This window comes from Gopherus flavomarginatus, chromosome 12 (genome assembly GCF_025201925.1).
Source record: "Gopherus flavomarginatus isolate rGopFla2 chromosome 12, rGopFla2.mat.asm, whole genome shotgun sequence".
Taxonomy (NCBI): domain Eukaryota; kingdom Metazoa; phylum Chordata; order Testudines; family Testudinidae; genus Gopherus; species Gopherus flavomarginatus.
This window is the reverse complement of record NC_066628.1, coordinates 51,690,607-51,712,306: the sequence shown is the minus strand read 5'-3', so window position 1 is coordinate 51,712,306 and position 21,700 is coordinate 51,690,607. Positions and strand designations below refer to the sequence as shown.

At 61.0% G+C, this 21,700-nt stretch overlaps 1 protein-coding gene across 5 annotated transcripts in view; it reads right to left on the bottom strand.

The window, feature by feature from the left end:
• Nucleotides 1–7,565: 7,565 nt before the first annotated feature.
• Nucleotides 7,566–21,700, bottom strand: part of CYTH1 (cytohesin 1) — a 45,005-nt gene continuing 30,870 nt past the window's right edge. For 4 of the 5 annotated variants that reach the window (XM_050920000.1, XM_050919997.1, XM_050920001.1 and 1 more), the window contains 12 exons: nt 19,867–19,949; nt 17,957–18,021; nt 16,824–16,890; nt 16,161–16,279; nt 15,397–15,477; nt 15,068–15,180; nt 14,580–14,728; nt 14,307–14,419; nt 9,797–9,875; nt 9,304–9,375; nt 8,524–8,678; nt 7,566–8,193 (listed from right to left, as the gene is read on the bottom strand). In XM_050920000.1, the coding sequence (XP_050775957.1) occupies nt 8,115–8,193; nt 8,524–8,678; nt 9,304–9,375; nt 9,797–9,875; nt 14,307–14,419; nt 14,580–14,728; nt 15,068–15,180; nt 15,397–15,477; nt 16,161–16,279; nt 16,824–16,890; nt 17,957–18,021; nt 19,867–19,949 (1,175 nt within the window). In that variant the 3' untranslated portion in view covers nt 7,566–8,114. The remainder of the gene's footprint in view (nt 8,194–8,523; nt 8,679–9,303; nt 9,376–9,796; nt 9,876–14,306; nt 14,420–14,579; nt 14,729–15,067; nt 15,181–15,396; nt 15,478–16,160; nt 16,280–16,823; nt 16,891–17,956; nt 18,022–19,866; nt 19,950–21,700) is intronic. The other variant, XM_050919998.1, reaches the window with a different exon arrangement.

Sequence of the window (21,700 nt, the reverse complement as noted above, 5' to 3'; positions counted from 1 at the left end):
CCTGCCCCTCGGTGCTCAGCAGGGCCCTACTTAAAGGGATAACGCCGAGCAAACTGGGGTCAAGGCAGGTTTTCTCCTAGTCTCTCCCACAGTCAGGGCTAACTGTGCTTCCTGTAGTGGGAGAGTGAAAGGCCAAGGTAATTAGTGACTAATTAGCCCCACCCGCACAGGTGCCCGGGCTCTCGCTCTCCTTGCAGCCAGTCATTAGCCACAGAGGCTGAGCCACGGGGCTGAAGTTTGAGACTGAAATGCTCAGGATCCTCCCTGCGTTTGGCTGCCCCATGGGCTGGTGTGTGGAAGTGCGGGCACCTACGCCCCCAAAGGCAGGCGGAGGGAGCTGTGGGTGCTCTGCTCTGCTGGAGGCCAGGCCTCAGTGCCTAACGCCAGGCACCCACACCGAGAGCCCCAAAGGGAGAGGCCGCCTTCGAGAGTGCGCGGTGTCCGTCGCGCTCGGGTCACAGCTTTTAAAGCCTCCTGTTCTGTTGTTTTCACGTCCCTCCTTTTGGGTCTTGCCCCCACAAAGATCGGGGTGACATTTATATTGATGGCTTGTGCAGCCAATGCCCCCTCACGGCTCCAGCCATTGGGAGGGGACAGGAGGCAGGAAAACTCCCCCACACCCCACCCTAGGGAGAGGTGCTGCCTTGCAGACAGAGGCAGCAACAGGTCCCTCACGTTCTCAGGGAAAGGAAGGGGACAATTCTTAACATAGCCTCCACATCCCATTTTCCCCTCAGACCCCATGTCCCTAGCCCCAGCCCCATATTCCCCCTGCCCCCATGACCCACTCTCACAGTCCCATCTTGGCCCCTCCCTCAGCCGCCAATCGCCTTCAGGCCCGGGACTGTCTGGCAGCCTGTATGGCTCCTGGGGCCAGGCCTATATCCTGCCCGCCAGCTTCACAACATCCAGGTCCATATTTCTCCCCCAAGCTCTGTCCAGCCCCACAGCTATTCCGGCTCTTCCATCCCATGAGCTCCCAGCACAGGCCCAGAGTTAGGCGAAGACAAACCCTCTTGCTGGAAGGCTGCAGCATGACACTGGGGTGTGTCCCAGAACGATGCCACCAAGTGACAGAAAAACCGGCTGCCCCCAAGGCCAGGGCGCCTCACCCCCGTGTGCCCTAGGCTGGCTCTTTGCAGACTGACTGGGCTGGCGGGTGGGCCTAATCGCATGCAGCACCAGGAACGCCCCCCCCCCCTTAAACTGCAGCTTGCAACTCCCCACCGAGCCCAGCCCAGCCCCACAGCCACTAGAGCTCTGCCCCCCAAGCTCCTTCATCGAACTCCTGGCCACAGGAACCCCGGCGCCTCCCAAATCACCGAGCAGACCCTCGCAGCCGTCTCGGCACCACTCTCCCCTCAGACCGGAGGCCCCAGCTGACTGCTCCAACTGCCCCGGAACCCCTCAGGTCGGGGACATCCGCCACCAACCGCCCCTGCTGCCGGAACCTTCCGCCCGCCCCCACCCTGACAGGTGAGGGCACTGCGGGGCCGGCCGGGGCCAGGGAGCCCAGCCGCCGCACGAGCGGTCCCCACACTCTGCCCCTTGTCCAGCTTGGTGCACGGCCCTGCGCCCACCACCACGGGAGGGCCTGTTCCAGGCCAGGAGGGTGGAGCATCGCAGCCTGGTCCTGGCTAGACTAGGGATCCCAGCCTGGCTCCCATCGGCTTCGAGCTTTGCCATGACCCAGCACAGCAGCCCCTTTCGCCCCTACTGGGTGCTGAGATCATCACCTCTCCTCACAGGTCAAAGTTCAGTGCCCCTCGCGACAATGGGGAGCCCCCAAATAAGTCTCTACCTCCAACAGACCCGGGTGAGACAAACCCCGGACCCTCGTCAGCCGTGGCGTGGAACATGCCCACTGCTAGACCAGGCAAAGAAACACCCGGAGCAGCCGGATTTTCCAAAGAGCTCTGCACCTGACACGTGCTCAACCTGTCAAGCTTTCTTGGGAACCCTGGCCCATGTTCACACTTCACCTTGGTCCCTTTCCAGGTTTCCAGGAGATTTTGGGCCATATCTGTTCCTCCAGGATGCTTCAGTGCATTAAAGACACTCTCTGTTCTGCCAGAGTCCGTGCTCTGCACTGGGGCAATTCTGTAAGACAGCACATGGGGCACGAATCTTCCACAGGCGAGCTGGGAGGGGGGCAGAGAGGATGGCAGGTAGGGAGGGGCCCCCACTTGCTCTGGCCAGGGGCCCCACAAAACCCTAATCCACCCCTGGCTTGACCACAGGGAACAGCAGCAGCCAGCATGGCTGGGTGGACTCGCCACCACCTCTGCGTGATGAGGACACCATCAGTGAGATCACAATGCCACGGGGGGGTCTCCCTGGGAGCAGGATTAAAGCCAGGCTGTGCTGGGCCCAGCTGCACCCCCTGAAGGCTTGACCTGTCTGGCTGAGCTCATGTTCCAGCCCTGCTCATGCAGTGAGCTCACAGCATCTAAAGTCTAGCTGTGCATGGGGGAAGAGACCCATGGGCACAGCCGTGAGGGAGCTCCCCGGGCTGGAGCCCTGGCTCGGAGCTCTCTAGCACGCTGTGCTGAAGGTGGCAGCCTGAGCTCTGCTATCAGGGCGGCTGCTGCCATGCAAGGGAGGAGTGCAGCTGGGACCGGATGCACGGCCCTCCCCACAGGGCCTGCATGCGGAAGCTGGCCCCAGTGCTTAATTTATGCTAGGGCCAAGCCCCAGCCCCCTCAGGGCCGAGCAGCTTGAAGCCCTGGCCCCTCCATGCTTCCTGCATTAATGATGAATGTAAAAAAATTGCTTGAGCCCTGGGCCCCTGGCTGCCCCTCTGGGAAGCTGCCTGACCCTGACCCACAAGCACAGCCTGCTGGGCTCCTTAGGGCACACTGACCCCTAGTGGCCTGAGAGCACAGTGCCACTTCGCCTGCAGGGAATGATGGACGGGGTGGCATTTTAAAGGCATGTTGGCCTGGTGCTGCTAAGTCCCTGCGGTGTTTGAAATCCCACACAGTGCCTGTGGATCCCCAGTGGGCCCCGCCTTGCCCTGGCTGAACCTCCTGCAGGGGTCACTGGGCTGCCCCACTGCCTGCCAGGGCACAACGGCAGGGCTGCTTGGAGCAGGGGTCCTGAACCCTGCCTTACACCCCCATACATCTGCTGTCAGGAGCTCATGTCCCCAGCCCCAGGCCAGCGAGCCACGTGCCCACTGCCTTAGCTTACGCTGCCTCGGGTACATCCCCAGTGAGCTAGTGCCTAAACATCTCAGACGCAAAACCTGTTTCTCCAGCACTGCTGGTAACTAGGCCCTGATACAGACACTAAGACCATCTCTGCGGCGTATCTCCATAACTCCTTTCATTGCAGCTGTACATACATCACAATGTTACAGACCTGTGACCGCAGCTTTCATTGAAGACCTCACATGACAGTCTTTGGTGCCCCAGAATGTATGTAGAGGATGCACATGGACGGACGGTAACTCTCGTGACAATTGGCATTAAGGTGTTTTTAGGTCACTGCTTGAGATCAGTCTGTGCCACCAAAGCTTGGCCTGCAGAGCTGGTAAGTGGGACTGTGGGGACACTTCCCTCTAGGGCTGAAACAAGGGGTGGTGCTTTGAATGACCTTGGGGGCTGTCGTCTCCGGGGCCTGCAGAGAAGGCAGAAAACGGACAGATCTGGACTCACAACCCACAGCTCCTGCCGCAGGATGTGCCTGCTTTCCCTGCACTTGGGAGTGGGGCTTTCCTGACACCTACAGGCTTAGGCTGTAGGGATGAGAGGGGCTGAAATGAGACTGCTTCTGGGAACAGATCCTCTGCCAGGTCACCAACCTGAGGCCGGGCATACTGCGGGCATTTCACATGGCATCCATGGCCCTCAGTAGCCTCTTCCAGCTAGGGAGCTGCACACCTGGCTGTCCCAAGCCCCCTCTGGCCAGAACCCTGCTGACTTTGGTAAAAATTGGAAAACCTGCAAAGTGCTTTTCGCCACAGTCAGTAGGGCTCTGGTCAGAGCGGCATCCCGCAGCCTCCTGAAGTCAGGCCCCGAGTTTCCATTTGGTGCTGCAGGCAGAGGAAGTTCTGCCATCTCAACCAAGGTTTGCTTCGTCCCTGTATCCTGTGTGACCAAATGGCGATTTTTAGGCGGGGCAGGAGTGAGTGGGAAAATCAGGCTGTTCTTATTCTCCAGTTGTCCTGAAATCCCACAGGATTCTTCCCACTGACCCCTAGCTCCTTCCCTGTCCTTCTGGAATTCATTAGACATGTCATTCCACAGTTATCTCGTCACAGACGGACATGCGTCAGGCTGAGAAAACGGTTACTCGCGTTCCCGTGCCTGTTCTTTGAGATGTCTCTCTCACGTCCATTCCAGTTAGGTGTGCGCTGCTAGGGGAAAAACTTTCCGACGACTGTGCACCCAGCACACACACGCTGAACTGGAATGGATGTGAGTAAGCACTCGAAGAACATAGGGCTTCGGTCAGCCAGTAGGTTCCCACGCAGGGACTGTGGCGTCAACCCCAGTGCTGTAACTCCCCAGGTGTAGAGAGTTCCCATCTCAGCCCACGGAAGCCCTGGGACCCCACTAAGTAACTGATCTAACCAGGCCTGACAAACGTGGGCCATTTGCAGCTGTGTATCAGCACCAGGTGCCGTGGCAACAGTTCTAATTTCTCTGGGCAGATGGCCAGGCCCCAGCTCATCTCCAGCTCTGTGAGAACGGGGATGCACAGTACGGCTCCAGGACCGGGCCCCCTGCAGCTAGAGGACACTCCCCAGCTTGCTACACGAGTACCTTTATGGACTTAAGCCTACTGCAGCCTGCACCAGGGCAGGGGGAAGGTGGAGTGACAGGCATGTTTCCTAACTCGCCCAGTTCCTGGAGACAGGTAGTTCTCCGTCACTGGCACCCCTGCCCAGCCCTCACCAGCAGGCAGCGCAGCCATGCCTAACTTGGGAGGGCAAGGGGAGGTGCTTGTGGGAGAAGTGTAGGGGTGAGGAGTTGAGGTAGGGCAAGAGGGCGTCAGTGATGGGCACCAGTGACTTTGCTCCCCTCTGTCACACGTGTTCTCACCTGGGGCATGAAAGCAGCAATCCAGGCCCCCGGGACACCTCAGCTGGGTTACGAACTGCCTTTCAGTGGTACCCTACAAGCCACCAGGAAGCAGGCGCAGTAGCACGAGAGCTGGGAAGCCTTTTCCCCATGAGCAACCAACACCCCACCCCTAAATGGCCGCCAAGTGTGTCAGGATTTCACCAGAGCAGATTGAGCCCTAGATTCGACTGGGCAGGTTTAACTGAGGGATCCCCAAGGCCCGTGCCCATCACAGCCACCGAAAGCCGCAGGGCTGGAACCGCTGATGGCCCAGATAACTGGAGGGCAGGGGCCCTTGGCAGATCCCCAGGACCCTCAGGGGGTGGCTGAAGACCGTTGCTGCAGCCAGGCAGCATCATTGAGACAGAGGTGGAACCCGCTGGCTCCCACTGCGTTCACAGCTCTCGCTTGGAGCCTGGTGCCTCACTTGTTTAACATTGCATCCTGCCTGTAGGGCTTGGCCATTTTCCCTTCCCAGTCGAACCCTACCCATGGACTGTGCCATGCTCCAGGGCCACTGGGGGCAGGACAGTGGCACAGCAGGGCTAACACTACCCCTTCCCCAGGCACAGTCCTGCCAAAGGCAAAGCCATTTCCCCGAGGGAAGAGCGGGGGCTATAGGAGAAAACAGCCCCAAACTGAATGACCAAGTTGCTCGCCCTTTCCCTGAGCGGCAGTAGAGCCAGCGCGCAGAGCAGCGCGCAGAGCAGCTCTGATGCAGCGCACAGAGCAAAGACAGGCGCGGGGGTCACTGCGGAGATGCCGGTGGGGCCAGATCTCACTGGCCATATGCAGCATGCACAGTTTGGGTGTCTCAGGCCAAGACCAGAAAGCTCAAGGCCCAGTAAGAGCACAGGGCAAGAGAGGGATGGACTGAGCTAGCCCAGCAGTGCAGGGACCAGTCCTCCAGGCCTGGGAGAGGAGTAGGCTGCAGGTGAAAGATTTGAAACTCCAGGACCACCCCATTCCACAGGGATGCCCAGAGCACACTGCCTAGCCAGCGCTCTGCAGTGCCAGGCCAGATTGTCTGATTTGGCTCCAACTTATTCCCTAGGCCAGAATGAAGGGGTGCGCAGCTCCCCATGGGGTGTGACTCATGACAGAGTGCCGAGAGCTCCCACTGGGTCCTGCGGGCCACAGATCCCCCAACATGGCTGCGGATGGGCCCGACTTGCCGCTGAGCACTGGGGCAGGGAGCGATTCTCCTTCAGCAGAGGTTGTGGTGTAAGCCCCCCCCATGCAGCTGAGACCGGAGAGAACAGGCAAGACATGAGCAGGAGGCTGAGCGGAGGTTTGACATTTATTTGCTGCAGATCCTCAGCGCTAGTTTACAAGGCCGTGGCAAAAAACCAAAGAGTTAGAATCAGACTAAAAAACCCTGAAACACTTCCCGCCCTGCCAGAGAGGCCTCTGCACAGAACTTCAACAAATACAAAATAACCTTAAAGGAGAAAACTATACAGAATATTTACACCTCTGATAAATAGACTAATACTGCTGTGGTTGCCTCTCTCCAGACCCAGTGCCTCAGGGCCAGGGGGCCACGCAGGCTGGGGCAGCTTCCAGAGGAACTCTGTGCCCAAGACTGACCTCTCCTTCAGCCCCTGGGAGCAGCTGCCTTCCAGGCAGGTTCCAGCCCTTCTCAGGACACTCATCCCCCTTCCCATGGGTTTCACAGCCCCCTCATTCCCAAACCCCAGCTTGTGCTAGCAGCAGGACGTGGGACACCCTCAACAGCCCGACCCCTCCCTGCCTGGAGGCTGGGGAGTTCCCTCTGCAGGAAGCTGTGCCATCCCCTCTCATGACACCTGGGCGAATCCAGCCCTGCTGCTCCAGTGTGCCTGGGATGTCGCTGAGCCCTTTGGGTGCTCCCTGAGCTCTGCTCACAGCCCACGAGGCCCAGTGTTGCCAGCTCCAGGAATAGGCTGATCCAGAGGAAGGCCAGAGCAGCAGGGTTCCTTCTGGCAGCTCGGCACTGCTGCATGGCACTGGGCATCTGTGGAAGCTATGGCTACATAAGGGCACCATGATAGTTTTCAGACCCTTGGCCTCCCCTTCCCAGAACCTCTGTGCCTGTCTGCTCCCATCTCTAACGAGCCCAGCTTCCCCGTGCGTCCCAGAACTCACTGGGCTCTCCAAGGAGCCCAGGACAGACTGGTGCCCTCTAGAACGAGGGTAGGTGGGTTGGCAAGGCACAGGGGCTCCCCTTGGCTTGCATCGTGTTCACACCCAAGTACCTCCTCCCTCCCCACGCAGTGATTCCACCCCCTTGCAAGCAAAACGCCTGCTGCTGAACAGCCCAGCACCGACTGAGCAGTGACAGACGGAACATGCCCAAAGTGCTTCCAAACAAGTGCCCAGCTCAACCCAGTCTGCCCCCGCCCTGGGGGCCATGCCAAGACACCGCAGCTCCCTCCCCAGGGGCCGGGGTATAGTACACATGGGCAGACAGCAGTCGAGCAGGAGGTGGCCCCAGGCTTGGGCAGGGCTCCCAGAGCTCCCACCACATCCACCCTGCCCCTCCCCACAGGTGTGTACAGGTGCCTTTGCCCCCATATACATCGATCCCCCGCAGAGATCACGCCCGACACTTCCTGCCCCAGCCCCTGGCTGCTGGCCTCAGGGCTCCAGCTGGGGCAGACGCATCGCTGACAAATCCTCCTTGAGCTCCTTGCAGGTGACGTGTCTCACTCCCCCCAGGCCATCCGGACCTGGGCTAGGGCCTGAAGATGGCTTCCTGGGAAGGGAGCCCAGAAGGGAGATGCCAGCCCCAAACTCCTGCTATCTCGCAAGGAGGCTGCTTTGCTGACGACGACCGTAGCTGCAGGTCTTCACTGTGGCCCTAGGACCCTCCCAGTCCCCCCCAAACTCCTGCCCACCCCCCAATGGTAAAGAAATTGCAAAAGCTGAAGCTAGTCCTTGGAAACTCAGGCTGTGCTGGGCTGCAGGAGAGGCCCTTGCCTGGCAACCTGCTCTCTCCATCTCCAGGGGAGGGGAGCCTCTCGCTGCCTGGGAATGCCGACCTCACTTGGCTGGCCCAGGCTGCTAATGTCTCTTCAAGGAGGACACTTTCTTCTTCCTCGCCGCCAGCATCTCATAAAAGGGGTCCCTGCTGATCGCTGCCCTGGGCACAGAGAAAGGACATGTAAATGAGACACCCAAGAGACCAGGGAAATCCCAGGTCATTCCTGTCCCCAGCTCGACCTAGGAGTTGCTACCCCAGGGGGGAAGTGTGGCCTGGCAGCAAAGGAACTGACCAGGATCCAGGAGATCTAGGCTCTGCCCCAGACTCTGGGTAACCTTGGGCAGCTCTTGGGAGAATGTATGTGGGTCACCCGGGTATCACGGCCCGGCCAGTGCAGCACCCTCCCTCTGCAGGGGCAGCCCAGAGAACCTGGCCCAGTGCCCAGGCGGTATCCCCCTGCCATGGGGTGAGGGAGGCAGCACCACTCACTTGATGCACTTCATCCACTCTTCCTTCTCCTCGGGCGTGGGGGCCGAGATGCGATACACTGTGTGGTTCCCCTCCACCACCCGCCCATCTGCCTCTGTCTTACAGGCCTTGATCACTTGGTCTTTGTTGTCCGGGATGTAAAGCTCAAAGCAGTTCTAAGAAGGAAGGAGAACCTTTAGCAGCAGCCTCCAGCCAAGCACATGGGACCTGCCCCGGCCACTCAGGGGTCCTAGGGCCATGCCTGCGGAGGAGCAGGGTAGAGGGAAGGCCTGGGAGTCACACACGCCCTCCCGTCCAGTTAAGGCCTAGGAATGTCACCCCCTTGGGTGAAATACTAAGTGTGCAACAAGAAATGCTTCTATTGCAATCAGTATACTGCAGCTGCAGTATACCATACTGTGGCAGTCCAGCAGCCTGCCACAGAGCCGGGTGCTGGAGACGGGGCGGGCACGGCCCATCCTCTGCCAGGGAAGGATTTGTCATCTGGGGCCAAAGCAGGGAGCAGGTCTGAATAAGCAACACCAATGCTGCCCTGATGCCAGCTTCCCCCACTATAGGGGCAACAGCCCCTACCCCATGTGCCTGGTCATGAGGGGAGAATGCTGCAGCCCCAGGCTCTCTCCTTGCCCAGTGAGGCCCAGGCCGACATTTACACTACATCCCCCAAACACAGAGACCGCAGGGGCTTCTGCTGGAGAGATGAACACAGCCCAGTAAGGAGAAAATTCCCAGCTGGAGATTCCCCCTCCCGCCACAGGCAGGGGCCGTGCAGAGACTCACAGGCTTTTTGGAGTCCTCCACCTCGCGGATGCTCAGGTTCTCCAAGGGGATGATGCCACGAGGCTCCTTATCCTGCAGAAGGCCAAGCAGAGAGGGAAGACATTAGCCACAGAGCTGTGGGGGCCCACTGACATCCAGATCTGCTCCTCCCAGGGCAAGACTCCGGCCCTGGCCAGCCACTGGCTGCCCCCCAGGAGCAGGGCTGCGAGGGGAGGAAGTTGGTTGCCCCATAGCCTTAGCCAGCCATCTAAAAATTCCCCCGCTTTGTGCCATTACAAGTGAGCCCCTCAATTCTGGGGGTGCAGCTACCCATTACTAGGGTGGAGCACCCCAGGGCAGCTAAGTGGAGCCCCACTGTCTCCCACAGCCCCAGGGCTAGGAACATTCCTGCTAAATACACCCAGCTCGGGCCTGGCACTTGCAGCCTCTCCCAGCTCCTCTCCCCAGCATCAGCGGCGCTCCATGACTCTGCACAGGTTGGGGGAGCACTCACCGTTGTGTACTCGAAGTAGTAAAGGCAATTGTCGGTCAGAATGAACCAGCGTCTCTTCCACGTCTTCACCCTGCCCCCTGCCAAGTAAAGAGAGGAGCGGTTGACATGACACTCACCCCCAAGCCCAGGCCCCCGAGCACGGAGCACGTCTGCCCTGGGTGGAGGTCCAGCTCACAGGCACATCTAGGCTACGGCAGAGCTAGAGCCCACGGACAAGAACAAACAGAACAAACAAGCGTCGCGCAGAGCCAGGGCACAAGCAGCGGGAGCCAGCCCCACTCGGTGACTGCATGGGGCCAGCACAGCAGAACAGGCAGCACAAAGCCACGGTGGCTGGACGCGGGCGGCAGTGAGAAGCAGATCGAGAAGCTGGAGCTGGGGGGAAGGGCTGATCTGACAGCCAGACGGTTCGGAGATGCGCCGCACTGAGGACTTGTTTCTGTATGGCGCTGACATGGAGTGGCCCACGCTGGCCCTGTTTCTGGGGTTTTCAGGCCCGTCGGAATGCAGCAGCCCACGGTTTCTGGAATTTGGGTTCGTGGATGTTTCACTCCAGAAGTTTCGAAATAGGAAACTCACCCTGAAATTAAATGTGCAGCTCCGCACAGCTCCAGGAACAGCTCCACCCCTGAACCCGGGGTCAGCCGACATGCCAGGAGAACCAAGCCCAGAGGAACCCCCACTCCTGAGTCAAGGTTGGGGTGGACAGTCTATCTCCTCGGGGACCCAGCCCCATTCAGTCAGGGCAGGAATGACCCATTGTGGAAGGTGCCGACACCCTGGAGAGCAAACGCCCTCATAGCAACAGGGCGAGCTGCTCCTGCCAAGGTGCCCTGGAGCGGGTGAGATGGAGCTGAGCCCCCAAGGTGAGGGGGCCATGTGGGGCCAGCCTGGAGTGCTTTGTGACAGACAGGTGCCCTGCTAGGAACTGCAAACCACTCCCCTCTGCCCACCAAGAGCTGGCGTTCACTGCTGACGGGGGCTGGATTGGACCCAGCACCCCGGGGGAAAGGCCCTGGATCATATCCCACCCCAAGCCAGCCAGTCTTTTGGAGAGGCTCGAGGCTGCTGCTGAGGGCTGTTTAGATGGAGAGCGAAGTCACTGTTGGGCCAGGCCCAGCGGCCCTGGGCACGGCCAGCCTGGGCTTCTGGTCCAGGAAATCCGGGGCTTTAGGGGGAGCTGAGAAGACTTCACCTGCCAGGGTCGAGCCAGGGCCTCTGACGTCACTGGCTTGGTGAGGAGATGAGGCTAGAGGCAAGGAGTAGGATGGCTGTGTCTGTCTAGGAGCCAGTGGGTGAGGAACGGGTCCACAACTGCCAAGTCTGCACAGAGACGCAGAGTACTTGGGGCCCCAAACACCCATGCGAGCCCTTGAGTGCCCTTCAGCTGAAGCTGCTGGGGCTCTTGGGGGTGGAGGCCTGGCCCAGCCTCTCATGCCAGGGCAGCCTGCGTGGCAAGGACTCCCTAGCTGATCGTGGGTGTTGGGTTCCCCCTTGGCCAGCACTGGGCAGCGATGGCAAAGCTGCCCAGCTCTCCACCGGCCCGGGGAAGCGGGTGCTGATTCTGGGAGGAGTGGAGGAGGCAGCTCTGCTCACAGACAGCAGGGTGACCCTTCCAGCCACCCCCAGGAGCAGACGCTGCCCAGCCCCGCACACAGACCCTGGACTCACAGCGGAGACAACACAAGCAGACAGTTCCAGTCAGCACCTGGGACAGTGCCCAGGGAACTCATGGGCTCCCCTCCCACACGCACCAAGGGTCCTGAGCCCTGCTGGCAGCAGGCTGAGAGCTGCTCCCCAGGCTCCCCGCAATCCGCACGGCTGGTCCAGGAAAAGGGGGATTCAATTTCCCAGCTGAAACTAGAGCCCTGGAAACGGCCTCCCTTTGCCACTTGCAGCGGGGGGCACTGCACTGGCTCTGAGGACAAGAGCACACAGTGAGAGGGGCACCCCAAAGCCAAGCCAGTGCAAGAGGTGTGGACACAGGGCTGCAGCAGCTGCCCCCTCACATGCTGCAGGATGCGCTGAGCCACCCCAAACATCTCCCAACATGTCACTCAAATGGGAGCTGGCATGTGAGCGCAGAGACGCTGGGGCTCCACCGGGGTGCTGTCACCATTTCCACAGCTTCCTCCCCAGGGGCTGAGCTCAGACCTGCAGACTCAGGAGGGGCTGACGGGGTTTGAGTTATGGAGGGCCACTGCCACTGCCCAGCCAAGCAAGGAGAGGGGCTCCCAGAGGTCACGCAGGTCCCGAGGTGGACGACTCCATGCCCTCAGCCCAGGATGCAGAGCGTGAGGGCTAGTCCCTCCGGAAGCGAGCTCCCCAGGGACTGCGGTCAGTTAGCAGCAGCAGCAGCAGCAGCAGCGAGTGTATCACCAGCAATTCAAACCAAAAAGAAAAGAAATGGAGGAAGCCCCAGCAGCCAGAGCAGAGCGAGGGAGGGGGGTTGCAGGAGGGAGGGGGGTACGTACCTCCTGGAGTTTGGGGCAAGGAAGGGAAGAGCCAAAATCATGGAAACATACAAATGAGGGAGAAAAGAAAATTAAAACAAAGAAATTAAACCCGCCCTCGCCCTGGTGCAGCCAGTGCTGCACGTTCGTGTTGGCCAGGAGGGGGTGCTGCTAGAGCAGTGGGGACAGGTGCCATGGAACTGGCCAGGGGGGACCAGGCTGGTGTGCACTGTCCTGGCAAATAGGAATGCTACCTGCAGCCAGGCAGATGCCCAGCATGGCCAGCGGGCGCCTGGCTCACGGGATCTGGGATTCGCTCCCTGGGATACAGAGCCAAGGAGCTCTGCTGGTTCACAGCCCTGCATGGGCAGAGCGGCAGGCAGCACCCCAGCTGCAAACAGCCAGTGCTTGGGACTGCTGGGCCTAGACAGGGGTTTGTTTGGGGCCCATTGACCCAGTGAGTCGCTCGGCAGGCAGGGCCCTTTCCCTGTCCTGCAGCCAGTTTGCTGCAGAGCACCCAGCAGCTGGAGGCCAGTGGGTTTAGAACTCAGACTGACGGGTAGATGGCCTGAGATCAGCGTCAGGGACATGATACCAACGCCAGTGCTTGTGGCCGAGCTACTCTGCTGCTGTCTATGGAGACCCCATGTGGGGATGTGGCCCTTCACCCATCCCTGAGCCAGGCCCCACATCCCATCGCAACAGGCTGAGGAACTCTGGAGAGTGGGAGGGGATCCCTCTCAACGCCCCAGCCCAGGCTTGTGCAGGTGACCAGGAGGGCCCGAGGGCAGGCTGGGTACCCCTGCTCTAGGCACGTCCTGTGTGAGTGGCAGACCCTCTCCTGCTACCGACGGGGCTGGCACAAGGCAGAGAGACGTGAGAGGGTACAGTCCAAACCACAGCAAGAGCCCAAGGGAAAAGCCTCCAGATGGAGTCAGCTCCTGCCAGGGCCTGTCGGGTCTCTGCAGCCCCAGCTCTCGACCGGGGCACAGACAAGAAAACCCCAACATAGCTACTGAAACAAAGAAACCCATGAGCCGGGGTGGCCGCGCAGCTGGGGAGGGGCTGCTAGTGCTGTGGGGAGCTGCAGCCGGGGCGCAGGGATGCCATGCATGTTGCCTGCATGTGGAGCCAGGATGTGCAAGGTGATGATGCTCTGGGGAGGGTGTGTGCCAGGAACCAGGCTGTGGCATGGAGGAGATGCATACAGCCTGGGGCAGCCCGCAGTTCGCCTTTGAGTGAGTGTGGCGGGAGACACTCCAGCAGGATGTAGCCAAGATCCTGGGAGCCGTCACCAGCCCCCAACCAGTCCCTCCCTGCTGGTACCGCAGACCCCCAGACCTCCCACAGCTCTCCCCCTCTCAGGACCACGGCCCCCAGAAACCTCCCCATCCCCTCCCCCCAGCATTGCAGTCCCCAGAACTTTCACCCCCCCCCAAGCATTGCTGCCCCCAGGACCGTCCCCCAGCCCTCCCCGAGCACCACAGCCCCCAGAACTGTCCCCCCAATCCCTCCCTGAGCATCACAGCCCCTGGGACTGTCCCCCCAATCCCTCCCCGAGCATCACAGCCCCCAGGGCCGTCTGTCCCCCAGCCCTCTCCAAGCACCACAGCCCCTGGAACCGTCCCCCATCCCTCCCACACTGCTGGCACCATGATTCCTGGGACGCTCCCCCCACCACTTTCCCTTCCCCTTCCCTCCCAGCACTACTGACCACAGGACCTTCCCTGCCTGCCAGCGTTGCACCCCCAGGTCCACCCCATCCCATTCCACACAGTCACCAGAAAGTGAGGCTGGATTCCCAGGGAGACCTGGCCAGCCTTGCTGAAGGCCAGCAGGGTTGCACAGTGCCACTGAGGGCAAGGTGGGACCGACTGAGGCTCCATTACCGGGGAAAGTGCCTTGGGGAGGCTGCAGAGCTGGGGCCAGGACATGCAGCTTTCCCTTCAGGCTGAGCCACGGAGCTCACTGCCCATCACTAGCGCCCCTGAGCAGGGGGTCAAGAGGCTGCAGGCACATTCCTGTGGCCACGCTCGGCTCCCGGGGCAAAGCACTCACCGAGTTTCAGCAGCCAGCCCTCGCGGTCAGGGTTGAAGAAGGTGTGGGTGAGGTCATTGCCGTCGTCCTCAGGGATTTTGAAGGGCTCGTTCTTTATACTCTCATAGAGATTCTGGCACAGAGAGAAGCACACAAGGGTCAAATCCAGGGCGCAGCTCCCCCGAGCCAAGGGAGCAGATCCTGGGGCCAGCGAGCCCCAGGCCGGGCAGCAGAGTGAGCCCCAGCCCCAGGTGCCAGCCAAGGAAGTACCCCCTGCCTGCCTGTGCCCTCACCCTGAGCAGCTCCTCCGGCAGGTCGCCCCCGTCGTTGATGCCGCGGTTCATGGCAATGAAACGCTCCACCGTGGGCTTGTCCTTGACGTTGGGGTTGTGCAGGCTGGTGTTCAGCATGATGATGGCGAAGGAGAGGACGTAGCAGGTGTCTGCAGGGCAGAGAGAGGCAGGTCAGCTGGGTCCTGGGCAGGCCAGGCACATGGTGAAGGGCAGAGAGGCCAGGCTGGGAGCACCCTGCACAAAGCAGTCCCCAGGCTCATTCCTGGCAGACACCGCCACACCGGGCCTCCACTCCCTCCCTGGGCCCCCAGAGCAATGCAGACCCCATGCCCCAGCAGCATGTGGGGGTTCAGAGCCAAGGATCAGGCAGACCTCTCCGGCTCTCTCCAGGGGCCTCTGGGTTTGGAGTTGGCTTGGCAACGAGGCATTCTGGGGCAGCCTGAGGCCCGTCTGTCAGAGTGCCCCTGCCCCGTGGGGAGTGCTGGTACCTGTGGACTGAAAGACGCCGGGATTGCATTGACAGTACCGCTGGGCAAACGCCTCCATCATCCGATCGATCTTCTGCGCCTCACCCGGCAGGCGGAAACTCCACAGGAACTGCCTGCGGGACAGGGGTGGGTATCAGGGATGGGGCACATGGCCTCGGAGTCCCTCCTCCCCTATCTCGGGCTGACACCCCACAAGGGCAGGGGACAATCCCCACCAGACCAGCCCCTGCCAGAGCACCCCGGGCACCCCGCCAGGGCTCACCCATGTGCATGGGGATGGGGAGAGAGGTGCCCAAGGAAACAGCTCAGCCCCCAGCGCACACACTCACCGCAGTGCTTGCACCAGGTTGAGGTCAGTGAATTCGTGCAGCTCCACGAAGGCGTGCAGGACCTGGATGTTAAACTCGTCTCTGCCGGGACAAAGGCAGAGCCCAGGGGCCCCAGTCATGGCTGCACCATACCCCCAGGTCGCACTCTGCCCCACCCAGCCCCCTGCACCTGTGACAGACACTCAGCCTTCCCCAGGGTCATGGGCTGCAGTAGCATCCTCACCCCTGGGGGGCAGCCCTGCCCCATGCCTGGCCCAGCCCTAGACACAGGTACAGCCCCACCCCCAGGCCTCCCATAAGTCTTGAGGGCTGCCCATGCCTGCCGACCCTGGAGCCCAGCACCAAGCCAGGGAGAAGGTTATGGGACTGGCACAAGCTGCTCATTTCAGAGGCCTGGTAGCTGCACTGTCTCCTCTGCCCCCCTGACCATATGTGGTACAGGCTGGGTCTGGAGTGGGGCCCTGCCACCTCTGTGAAGCGCTAGGGGACGCCAGTGGGACACCTGCGCTGCCTTCACCCCTGCACGCCCTCCGCTCCAGCAACCACCACACGCCCCTCCCACTGCTGCCATAGCCACAGGACCTGCAGGCAGATGGGAACTGCCAGCCCCATGTCCTTGCCCTGGCAGCAGCCAATTCTTGGCACCTTAGCCCAGGCTAGTGGGCCCGTCCTATAAGGCACCAAGAGGAGATTCCTCCCTCCCCCTGCAGTGATCAGCTGATGCCCTGGCCACAGATGCCACCACCCTGGCCAGCAGCAGGTACCTCTCGCCCAGGTAGTCACCAATGGCTGTCTTGTTGAGCCCCTCCCCCTTGTAGAGGAACTGGGCCATGTCCTCACAGGTGTTCCTCAGCAGGTGGTTCTCAATCAGGAACTGGATCCCCTGGCAAGGCAGGAGAACAAGGTCTGTGACTCCAGCTCTCAGCACTGAGGAGCACTGCCTCGAGGGGCACAGCTGAGCCCGCGCCAGGAGGCTCCTCAGCATCCCCATCACCAGCCCAGCACAGGAGCCCTTGCTGCGAGCAACCGTCAGGAGCCCTCTGGGCACAGGAGGCTGCCCCCTGCCATAGACCCCTAAGCCATCCGCCCAAGGGAGCCCAGGAATCCAGCAGTGCTCCAACCCCCCTGGGATGGGGGTTCTAGGTAAGAGCGATGGGAAGGGAGACAGAAGCAATGCAACAGTGAGACGCCCCCTCTGTGGATGGAGCCCCCCATCCCCAGGCCCTTCCATTCTGTCCAGCACATGGTACCCCCAAATCCCAACATGGAGCATGGCCTGGAACGTCTGTCCCAGCGACCTAGGGAGGCTGCATTTGCAGTGCCTGGACCACTGGCTGAACGGGGCAGGAACCACCACCTTCCCCTGGAGCTGTGATTGCAGCTCTGCGTCTCTGCCTGCAGCCCAGCCCCTGAGGCACTGCCCTTACCTTTTTGGGGTCCATGTTGAACTTCTTCCTGCCCATTGCCACCTGCTTGTTCCTCTGCATGGTTTTCCTATAATGCACAAAGGCCAGCTCTGAACTCCAGGAGCAGCCAGGCGTTCAGCAGCCAGAGCAGAGTCCCTGTGCCAGCCTGCGGCCTCTTCTCAACCCCAGACAGACCCATGTGAGCCCCACCCGGGCTGAGTAGGAACCCCCTACTCTCTGCGCCTGGGTCTGGAGGCTGCAGCCCCTGAACGCGGCACGAGCCAGAGCCCAGGGCACCAGGCCATTTTAAAGAGCTGTTTTGGGGGGAAGTTCTCAGAGCCCTCAGCCCCTTGTTGTTAAAGGATCCCACCGCATGCCAGGAAAACCAGGAGGCAGGCCCTGCCCCGAAGAGCTGGCATGCCTGCCCTGGGCCCAGTGCAGGCACAGCCCGGGGACCAGAAAGGGCTTTGTGCAGACTAAGTGCACAGGAGGCTGCTCCTGTCTGGCCCCGCACGCTGCTTTTGAGGATGGATGGGGACTTGAAGGCCTGGGAGCTCTGGCCCAGCAGGCTGCAGCTTCGCACGGTGTGACTCCAGGGGGAGGGGAACCCTGATGTGAGGGTGATTGGAAATGACACTGCAAGTCAGTTTCCATTGGCCATCAGGGCTCCCTAATCCCGCGCTGGCACCGCCTGCACCAGCTCAGAATAACAAAGGCAGACAGTCTCCAAGGCCAGACGGAGGGGCTGGGCCGTGGAAAAACAGGGCCATTTGGAGTAGCGGATCAGGCCAGAGATCCCGTTACCGCATTAAGGAATAAGAGGCAGCCTGGGAATTCCAGACCGCGCTGGCGCTCATGGGACTGTGGCCTCCTTAGCCTACAACCCTCCCTCAGCCGGCAGCCAGGCTGGGGTTACGCTGGGCCGAGAGCCTGAGAAACTCCCAGCTCGTCCCCACACCCACTGGGCACAGCTAAGGCTGCCAGTGCTCAGGCTCCTCTGGGGCCTTGCTTCACCCTGCAGGGACTGGGCCCCAGGAACAGCCCGCGTCTCAGGGGCAGGCTGCACAGCGCCAGGGAGCTAGATGCCACTCTGCTCAGCCAAACGTGGCTGCTCACCCTCTCGCTCAGCCAACTGGGTCAGAGGCAGGACTCACCTTTCTTCCGTGGATCCCAGGTTCTCAATCTCATTGGTCACTTCTGCTATCTCATCTCTCAGTCGCTAAGAGAGACAGACACACGTGGTGAGTGGGGAGCAAGGACCTCTCACCATGGCATGGGGGGCTCACCACCTCCCCCAGCTCCCTCAATCCAGGAGCTCACACCCCATAAATCACCCACCCTCCCAAGCCCCAGGGAGGGGAATGACCTGTCCATGGTCACACACCCAGCAATAGGACCCAGGAGCCCTGAAGTCTGGGCCCCTGCTCCAAGCCAGGGCCAGCACTCCACAGGGTGGTGCACCCGGAACCAGGCTCTGCGTTATTCTGCCAGGACAAGCCCAGACAGACAGGCAAGGGACACAGACCATGCCAGATACAGCCCAAGGTTAACTGTGCCAGCCAGGCCAGGAACACCCCACCCAGACAGGAGGGCAGCCTTGACCCTCCCCAAAGAGGGCCAGCTGGGGTGAGTGCCAAGCCCAGAGCAGCCCGGAGACCCCAGCGAGCCTCTTCCTGAGGTGCAGTGCTGCAACCCAGCAAGCTGGTGGCAGCGCTCAGCTAGCAAACGGGGAGCCGGCAGTGCTGTGGGCGCTAATCTCCAAGCAGCACCAAGGCGCACTGCTCCAACAGGAAGGAAGAGGCCCAGAGGTTAACGTAATTACGCTCTAATCCTTTTAGTTCATGCCCAGCATATGGCAGTAATTAGACTCCGCTGCCTTAATCACTAACAAGATTGACGAGTGCCCCAGATGGGCCCCAGCACCCCACTCAGCATGGCGCAAAGGCCTGGCTCAGTGGCCCCCAATCGCCCCCTGGCTGCACACAAGACGCAGCCAGCACCTGGGCCCTTGGGAGGAGTCACAGAAAAGCCCTTATTCCTGGCTGCAGGGCCCACCATCAGAAAAGGCACCAATGTGAAATTCGGAAAAAGCAAGAAACCCAAAAGCCCAGCATCTCCTAAGAGAGGAGAACAGACTGGGAAAGGGGCCCTGCCAGGGAGGGGGCAGCAGCAGCCTCCAGTGCCAGGGCACCCCATGAGATCAGTGCAACCAACCCAAGGACTGGCCCCCACCCAGCCCCCAGCTGTAGGGAGAAGGGGACATCTCTGGGAGAGATAGCATTGTGCACTGCCAATGGGGGGCACAGCCACGGCTGGCTCCTGGCCTGCTCCACTCTGCCCCCAGCACGCTGGCTTCAGCCTCCTCGACTTACTTCCCTTTGGCCCCCATGCTCTGCCCCAGAAACGTCAGGGGAAGAGCTGCTCTGGGGAGCCAAGGTGTGGGGAGCAGAGGGGAGGGGGATGGTGCGCGAGCTGGGAGCTGCTCCCAGCCGGCCAGCCTGGCTTTGAGAGCAACGTTCCCTGACAGCACTGACTAGGGGCCCCGGGGCTGAGGCTGGAGGGGAAGGTGATGGGGCCCTTCTCACAGGCTGGGAGGAGCAAGGGCCAGAGGGGAGAGCGCATCCCCATCACTGCCACAAGCCCCAGCGACCTGACAAGCCCGGTCAAGAACAGGGGAAGGCCACAGTGAGGTGATGCTTGCACATGGCGCTACAATGGCTAATTGAGCCCTTCAGCAATTTCTCTCCCATCCCTCTTCCCCGGGCAGCAGCAGTGCAGAGGAACGCCCTGCACACTGATGTGCGGTGACACTCGTCCCTCTCCCGCGGAGACGGTGCTGAGGTCAGAAGGGCTGCCGAGATCAGAGCATCTGAGGCGGGAAGGGGAAAGGAACAGCAGGCCAGCTGCAGAGCTCGACATGCCGACGGGGAAAGCGTCCCGGGCTCCAGCCAGGCCTGGCCCAGAGCGCATCTCTGAACAAAGGGCACCTACAGATGATTCCAGGTCTGAGCAGAGCTGGGCTCCTCTCCAGCACCTTCCACCCCTTGGCCTCCCACCCCCTCACCTGTATGTCAGCCAGTAGCTCCTGCTTGCGGCGACGGATGTTCTCCAGCTCCTGGCACTCCTCTGGGGTCAGGTCACTGGGGACTGCGAGGGGAGAGGAGAGAGGGTTAGGCCTGGCATATGTACCCTCCCGAGCCCTGCGCTGCACAAGCTGGGAGCTCCCCTGGCCATGCTGCTGTGCTATGCTGAGGCATCTGGACTCCATCTGTGCCCCACACGGTCTCGGAGCAGGACAGAACTGGGGAGGTCAGTCCTGCCTAGCAAGCAGCACTCCCCAGGGGCTATCACCACCTACTCTGCCCTAGCAGCCTGACTCCTGACTACAGCTTGGGGTCTGCACTGCCTGATCCCTTTTCCAGGGATGAATCTGGCTTTGCTGCTGGCCTTCCCAGGGCCCTGCTCTGGCACCTGCAGGCAGAGAACAGCCGTGCTGGACCACAGGGAGAGCTGAGTGAGCACCACACGCCAGGTCTGGCCTCAAACCTGCCTTCAGCCAAAGAGCGTGTCTGGGGGCTACTCCCACCTCAGGAGCCTCCAACAACCCGACCAGAAACTCAACCTTCTGCTCCCAGCCACGGCCCCCTGCACCCAGAAGGCAGTTTCTGGACAAGCCAGCAAGGGTAACACAGCACCCCTTTCATAGGGGCCTGCAGGAGCAGGGGTCCTCTGGATGTCACCTCATCCAGGCCCTTATTCCTGGCTGCAGGGCCCACCTATCTGCGTACATGGGCCACGGCCCCTTCCCTTGGGATCCCTGCCCTTTTCAGACCCCAGACAGTGGGGTGGCGGGGCACGCTGGAAGCTCCACCCGAGGAGTGCGAGTGTCCTTCACATTCCACACTCCTCCCCAACAAGCCAGTGCTGGCAGCGGGGAGCTCCCTCCTGGCTTGACGCTGCCAGATTCCTGCTGATTCAGCAGCCCAGGACAGAGCAGTGAGCTCTGCCCAGGGCCTGCCACCAGCCACATAAACACAGGGAGAGTGACTGCAAAGGACAAGTTTGCTAATCCCCCCCTCTTCCACCCCTCCCCCCCGCCCCACAATCAACAGGGCCATGGGAGGCCAAGACCAGGAAACTGACTCAAACCTTTTTAGCCAGAAAGCAGCCACTGCAGAAGGTCCCTCCCCCTCCATACAGCCACCCCCTTCAAAAACACTCCAAGGGGGGGACAGGGACCCTGCCCTTGGCAGAGCTTAACTGGGAGCCCAGCCCAGGGTCTGTCTCAGCAAGGAGATAGAGCTCCTGACACAACAAGGGCCCATTGTGCTGCCTGAATAGACAAACCGAACAACAACAAGAGAAGCAGCTTTTTGTTGCTTTGCAGCTTTTAACATGCGGGCAGGAGCCCAAAGCTGAACATGCTGCAACTCTTCAAGGGATAGATAGTGCCCTAGCCGGGGTCACGGGGGGAGGCCGGGCAGAGCAACAAATGCCATGAAGTCAAATAACTTCCCATGTGCAGCACTCCTGCTGCAGGGACATGTGCCCCTGCACTTGTGCCCCCCAGCAGCAGAGAGGGGGAGGGATTTCTCACACCTGGAATAACACCCAAGGGCAGCTCAGTGCACCAGCCATGGGGCTCCCAGCAGCAGCACAGCCCAGGGAGACGGCACAGATCCCAGCACAACTTGCCAGAAGAGCAGGGGGCTCACCTGGGTGCTGCCTGCTCCATTTCCCCTGCCCTCAGCTCCAGAGCTGGCTGCATTTCAGTTCCCCCTGCACTTAGTCCCCCATCCCATCCCACCCCACCCCCAGCTTGTGGAGCAGAAGGAGCATGGCGGTGCCATCCCAGTCCCCACTATCCCTCACACGGTTTGGGAAACTGAGTCACAGAG